The sequence below is a fragment of the Humulus lupulus genome, chromosome 6 (genome assembly GCF_963169125.1).
Source record: "Humulus lupulus chromosome 6, drHumLupu1.1, whole genome shotgun sequence".
Lineage (NCBI taxonomy): Eukaryota > Viridiplantae > Streptophyta > Magnoliopsida > Rosales > Cannabaceae > Humulus > Humulus lupulus.
Window position 1 is genome coordinate 184,061,900 of NC_084798.1, and position 6,805 is coordinate 184,068,704.

At 33.5% G+C, this 6,805-nt stretch overlaps 1 protein-coding gene and 1 long non-coding RNA gene across 4 annotated transcripts; both read left to right on the forward strand.

Moving 5' to 3' along the window:
• Positions 1-276: 276 nt before the first annotated feature.
• Positions 277-2,904, forward strand: LOC133782800 (uncharacterized). Its single transcript, XR_009870720.1, has 5 exons — positions 277-698; positions 978-1,103; positions 1,404-2,041; positions 2,548-2,697; positions 2,835-2,904. It is a non-coding gene; the product is annotated as an uncharacterized LOC133782800 (long non-coding RNA).
• Positions 2,905-2,990: 86 nt separating this feature from the next.
• Positions 2,991-4,136, forward strand: LOC133782799 (protein REDUCED WALL ACETYLATION 3-like). Of its 3 annotated transcripts, none has more exons than XM_062222189.1 (4): positions 2,991-3,123; positions 3,255-3,343; positions 3,602-3,658; positions 3,918-4,136. In XM_062222189.1, the coding sequence occupies exons 1-4, from the start codon at positions 3,049-3,051 to the stop codon at positions 3,958-3,960; spliced, it is 264 nt and encodes an 87-aa protein (XP_062078173.1). In that variant the 5' UTR covers positions 2,991-3,048; the 3' UTR covers positions 3,961-4,136. The 3 variants fall into 3 exon arrangements, 1 of the variants encoding a protein (XP_062078173.1); XR_009870719.1 differs by having other exon boundaries at positions 3,009-3,123; positions 3,255-3,296; positions 3,459-3,658; XR_009870718.1 differs by having other exon boundaries at positions 3,016-3,123; positions 3,459-3,658.
• Positions 4,137-6,805: the final 2,669 nt, after the last annotated feature.

Below are 6,805 nucleotides of genomic sequence, written 5' to 3' on the forward strand. Positions count from 1 at the left end.
AGAAAAAGGATGGGACTCTGAGAATGTTTATAGACTACAAGGAGTTGAACAAGCTGACAATCAAGAACAAGTACCCACTACTGAGGGATAGGGAGGATGGGACCTATTTGACTAATAGCAGGGTAAGATAATGTTCTCAAAGATTGATCTTTGATCTGGTTATCATTAGCTGAGGATCAAGGAGGAGGATATTCCAAAGGCAACATTTCGCACGAGGTATGGGCATTACGAGTTTCTAGTCATGTCATTTGGATTGACCAATGCCTCAGTGGCGTTTATGGATCCACTACAACATTTTAGAGTTTATATCACATTAAAAAAATTACACTTTTTGAAAAGTGTTATTATTGAAAAATTGGGTCAATATCTTAAAAATAATACCATTGGCTTTTGAATATTGGGCTGACAAATATAATAAGGCTAATTATAAAGCCTGTTCATACAAAAAAAAAAAAAAAAAAACCTCTTCTCTCTCTCTGAACGAAGTATCCTAGATCTTCTCCACCTGCTCTCCTCACCGACGGTGACTCGCCGCCAATCTAATCGCCGGAAATTGGTGATGATAACCTTATTATCAAGCTCACGATTCATTTATACTAGTTCCAATCCCAAGTTCCCAATTCTTTTTGCCAAAACCCAAACCCATTTCCTTGTAAGCTTCGATCGATCGCTGAAAAATCTTCCAGTTCGATCGTTTTGTAAGTTTTTTTATTAGCAATGTGGTTTTTCAACTCTTCTTCTGTTTGGTTTTTGGAAAGTTTATTATATACAAAGGACTGCCTTGGTTAATTAATTACGATTTATAGAAATTGGGGATTGATTTTGCTTTGAGTAAATTTATGGATTTTATTCAATTTTGCCTGCATTTTCTGGGGAAACTATCGAATTGGTTTCAGTGATCACAGTGATGATCTGTGGATGGAGCTGTGTTAGTGTTGGTTTTGACTATGGTTTTGGTGGGACTATTATCTATCTAGATCGCGGGAAGAAATAGCCAGGGAGGCAATAAAGCATGCATTAAAGGCTTTGCGAAAGCGACTTTGGTTGAAGAAGGCGCTCATGCTCTGGCCTATATCGCTCTATCGAAGCCTCTAGTTTCTCAGGTTTTCTCTCTAACTTTGAAACCTTTTTGTTCTTGGTGTAACACGCATTTAGATGCTCTAATGTGCTAGTGGAATATATCACTATTGGAATGAGTAATTTTTATTGGTTAATAGAACAGAGTTAGATGGTTTTTTCATTTTTTCGGTGCGTGCGTGTGCTCGTTTTCTGTTTATGGAAACTTGGCTTTGTGGAGTCATTTTTTCCCTCTACATGCAAAAATAAGATCCATGCCCATGAAGGTGGTTGTGCCTCCATATTGTGTTGAGTACAATTCTGATCAATTAATTACTGGTGGACAGGACAGGTCAATCAAAATTTGGGATACCAATACTGGATCATTAAGTCGCACACTCTACTGTTGCCTTGGTTTTGTTCTTGATCTGACTATGACTCATGATAATAAATTAGTCATTGCTGCTAGCAGCTCAAACAACTTGTACGTCTGAGATGGTAAACAGGCCTAGGCATTGGTAGACTGAGATAGAACTAAAGGAAAAGGAAACATGTCTTTGGGCAAGGGTATTGGGTCCTTCTTTAAAGTTTCAAGTGATTGATATTAATCTGCTTATATAATTTGGTAGTTTTGAAGAAGCCCATAGACTCCTAATCAACATGATTGATTCTGAAATTTTAGCTGATGTATGTACATATAGTATTGTAATTGATTCTCTTTGCAAAGTGGAGAAAACTGAAAGAGTTATATGAACTGATGTTATCAAATGGGGTTTACCAGATTCACTTTGATCAAAGGCTATATGAAGGTTGATAAAACACAAGTGTTAGTAGTGAGTTCTCATCATATAGTTTATGTTCCGTAACTAGCATTGTACAAATTAGGGAATAAGTGGCTGCATTACCCAGATTGATTGTGTTGTGTGTACCAAGACATGAGAAACCAAGTACAGCAAAGGATAGTATATATACTTCAATCAGAAAGGTACTTCAGTAAGTTGTAATTAACTTAAATCATCCAATTATCTTTGCTTTGCTTTGCAGCATCAATAAGCTTTTAATTCCTAGTAGTTTGAAATTCTTTGCAATGCTTTAATTATTCAAGAGCACAAACCTCTGTTTTGCACCTTCTTTCACCGATTCTTGATATACTAGTATTTTACTTTCTGTCTCTCTGTTTTTTCTCTCTATATATATATATATATATTCATACATATATAAACTCATATTTGGTTGATCGAATTAATGGCACTAAGTTTCATGTGGCCATAACAAAGATAAATCATTTTTATCTTCTTTCTTTTTCTTTGATTATTCTAGGAGTCTGGAACCATAAAAGTATTCAGTTCTGAGAACTGAGCCTACAAACCTTATTTGATCCTACATTACTTGAAATTATTAAATTCCTATCTTGAAAATTTATTTCTGCGAACAGTTTCTGATTAAAATTTCCATATCTTATGACCATGACTATTTTTTTCCCATTAACAGGTCCTATTTTTGATGTATCATTACTTTGCTGCAACTGAGATATATAATGCGATCCGTGTCTTTATTGCTGCATATGTTTGGATGATTGGATTTGGCAACTTTTCCTACTATTACATCAGAAAAGATTTTAGTCTTGCATGTTTTACTCAGGTGATTTGATTTTTATTTCATTTCCATTTAATGTGTCATATGTATTTTCTAACAATAGATTTTTGATCGCCAAAAATAAAAAAAAATAGACTAAAACTAAAGTAATCTCATATCTTTCCTTATTCTGCACCATGCAGGGTATACCGATCCTGCAAAGCCAGATCTCTCTCGGCTGCATGAGTGGCATTTCAGATCTTGACTTGATCGTTATATATGGATTATTGGAATGATATATGCATATCGTCATCCAAATGTAAATCATTGAATGTTCATGCTCGCCTGTCTAATAATTATTTTTCCTTTTGGTTTCTTTAGCTGAACAATATTGTTTTATCTTAGGTTGAGAAGTGGATGGAAAAATTGGAGGAAACAGAAACCAAGAAGAGAGTTTCAATCAAAGGGATTGTAGCTGCTGTTTCCGTATTTGTGAGTAGCATTTATGTGACAACAATTTTAGTATCATGAGCTTATATAACGCCAGTGATGATTTTTATGGCTCTTTTATATATATATATATATATATATTCTTCTCACTTCATTCATGATCCTTTGTGTAGGTTGGTTATTTATGGTTCGAGTACATTTACAAGCTCGACAAGGTTTCATATAACAAGCTCCATCCCTACACCTCATGGATCCCTATAACGTGCGTGTTATACATGAGTAATAATATGGATAATATTATGATGACATAAATCATTTGCATAGATTCACAAGACACTTCTTTCTGTCTTTAATTTCTCTTCTTTTTTTTTTACCAGGGTTTATATAAGTTTGCGGAACTTCACCCAGCAGTTCCGAAATTTCTCCATATGAATTGTCTAACCCTTAAAAAGGCTCAAACATCAGGATCATTTATTCTTCTAATTTTTTTAACGTTATACTTTTGACAATTTATATGTAGATGGCTTGGAAAGGTTACTCTTGAAACCTACATTTCTCAGTTCCACATCTGGTTGAGGTTTGTGCTCTTGATCCTTTTGTTTTGTTTGCAATGCTTTTAATGTAAATTCTCACACTAACACAAGTTTGTACTCTACAAATGCTAGTAATTTACTTATGTAAATTTAGGATTTATTGAAAAATAGCTGTTATGCTACTGAACCTTACATTTAAAAAAATAATAATTATATCCTAAACTTTTTTTACTTGAGACATGTTAATTAGACTTGTTGTGACCTCGTTTATTGGTTTTAAGTTTGTGTTCTAAATTTGGTCAGGTACTTCCTACTATATAAAGTTTCTTCGGAGTATACCACATGATCCAGTGATGACAGATTCGAGTTCGACTACAAAATTTTAGAAGTGTTTTTTTTATTTTTTATTTTGTGGTGTACTACTTTTATATATTAGCTTAACTTTTTAGTTAATATTTTAGAAATCTTTTGTATTGCACTTAATTACTAATTACTAATGTAATGATATTAATATTTTGTGAATATTTGTTTTTGTAATATATTTGATCAAAATATATACATAATAAAATTTATTAAAATATTATATAAATAAAATATAATAATTTGTTTAAAAATATATGACAATAATAAATGCTATTACATTTATAATATAACAAAAAGAAATTGTTATAAATTCATCATTTATAACATATTATAGTGCTTAGTTTAGATAATTACAACTATAACCAAACGTTATCATTAATATAATATAACAAGCACGAAATGTTATAAAAAATCTATAATAACATTTTTTATAACTCTTAAATAATGTTATGAAATAGGCGTAATTAGTTGCTCCTGACATCATATTTATAAGCTTGATAAATAGATATTATATGTATATTATAACAAAGAAAAAATGTTATATAATAGTTAATTATAACACTATTGATAACACTTGAAAATTATTATAAAAATGTTTGGACTTTTAATAACACGGCCTATGTTAGCATTTGATAAAGTGTTATAAACTGTTTTTTATAGCACTTTTTCAGAGTTATTCTAAATGTTTTTTCTTGTAGTGATCTAAGGAACATGGTGTTCAAGGATTATTTAGCTCGGTTTATAATTGTCTTCATCGACAATATTTTGGTTTGTTCCCAGATAGAGGCAAAGCATGAGCAGCACCTCCAGTTAGTATTATAGAGGTTGAGAGAGCATCAGTTGTATGCCAAGTTTAAGAAGTGTGAGTTTTGGTTACCACAGGTGACATTCCTTGGTCACATTGTTAGTAAAGACGGGATTATGGCAGATCCAACCAAGATTGAAGCAGTTAGGGATTGGTCGAGGCCAAGGAACGCCTCAAAAATCAGGAGATTCCTTGGGTTGACAGGGTAGTATCGGCACTTCGTGGAAGGATTCTCAAGGATTGCTACACCACTGACAGAACTGACTCGCAAGAACTTGAAGTTTATATGGTCCGACAGATGTGAGAAAAGCTTCCAGGAGTTAAAGCAATGGCTAATGAGATGAGAGGCATAATGGAAACGAAGATCTTTCTATCTTCCACTTTCTAAATGAATGGCCTTTGAGAGGTGAATACCTTCTTTGGTATAAAAGTGAGAAGAAATAGTCAGGGCTATGCCTTAAGTCAAGCTCACTTTATTGAGAAAGTGCTTGACAAGTTTAGTAATCTCAAAATCAAAGAGGTTATTACACCATTTGATTCAAGCATAAAGCTTGAAAAGAACAATGGTAGAGCGGTTAGTAAACTGAGTGGGTTTACTAGCAATCCAAGTATGGAACGTTGAAAAGAGATTGAGAGAGTTCTAGGGTACCTTAAAAGGACCAAGCATCTAGGCCTTCATCATTCAAAGTTCCTAAAGATAGTTGAAGGATATTACGATTCGAGTTGGGTATCAAGTGTAGGAGATAATCTCTCCATAAGTGGTTGGGTGTTTATGCTCAAAAGAGGAGAGGTTTCTTAGGGCCCAAAGAAACAAACATATATTTCACTCAACTATGGAGAATGAGTCTATAACTATAGCGACAAATGGCAAAGAGGCCAAGTGGCTAAAGGGTTTCATGAGGAATATCCCAGTGGTGATAAACAAGCCACGTTAGCTAGAGCTTATAATGGCATGAGAAGTCTAGACATATAAGTCTAAGACATGAGTATATGAGACAATTGATTCGATGAGGAATCATATCGATCTCATGTATAAAGACAAGTGAGAACTTATCAGATCCATTTATAAAACCTCTTGCGAAGTGGTTAGTAAGTTCTACTTCAAAAGGGATGGGACTAAAACTCCTAGAATAATATATTCACCAATGATGGAAACCCAACTCCAAACTTGTGAACATCAAGGGCAAGAGTTCAATGGGTAAGAACAAGTTGTTGGATGAATTGTTTCAACACTAACAAAATCATTAGTTCCATCCAAGGATGGTTAGTGTTGGTTGCTACCGAGTGAGGGTTAAGCCTAAAGCTTTTAATGAAGTTTAGTTGTGTGCAACAAGCATCTCTAAATGTAGAAACATGGTGAAAGAACTTCACCTATGTGAACTTAGAGGTAGTGCCGCCGCTCATGGGAGTTGGAGTTTCTCCCCAGAAAGTTTATGAAATGGATGAGCACATGGTCATATGAGTGCTAAGCGAGAAAAGTGGGAAAATGAATGGTCAAGTGGAGGGGTGTGTGTTGGGGTTTTATGCCCTAATTAAAACTCAAATTCTTTGTAATCTCATTTTATTATCAATAAAAGAATAGAAATCATTTTTTGACTTGGTCAATCACTTTGCTCACATGTGTTTATTTTCATGATTATTTGTTTAATATAAACTTCTATTAAATCCCTAGCATATAGCTAATCGTATTTATAGTGACGTAATCACAGTGGAATATAAATATGATAATATGTTCAAAATAAATTAGTCCTAAGATTAGTCAGTGCACAGGATTTACACTGACTTGCCAATCTACGATATGATCTACTTACACATTGTAGTGTTATGTTCTTTCCAGAACATTTGCAAAGTAGATAAGATCAGATGTATTTGTTACATCGGACTGGACCGATATTGACAGTTGATAAGATAAGTAAACATACTGTTATTATCTATTCTAGTCATATCATATAGTTGACCATAGGTCAATTCAATCTCAATTCTGAGTGGTTAGTTTTCTAACTGATTGTATTATTTGAGTTCT

Bases quoted from the DNA above. Each gene is read 5' to 3' on its own strand.
- LOC133782799 (XM_062222189.1), top strand. From the start codon at position 3,049: ATGGAAAAATTGGAGGAAACAGAAACCAAGAAGAGAGTTTCAATCAAA. The intron at 3,124-3,254 runs GTGAGTAGCATT...TCCTTTGTGTAG, and splicing joins TAGCTGCTGTTTCCGTATTT to GTTGGTTATTTATGGTTCGA. The intron at 3,344-3,601 runs GTGCGTGTTATA...ATTTATATGTAG, and splicing joins ACCTCATGGATCCCTATAAC to ATGGCTTGGAAAGGTTACTC.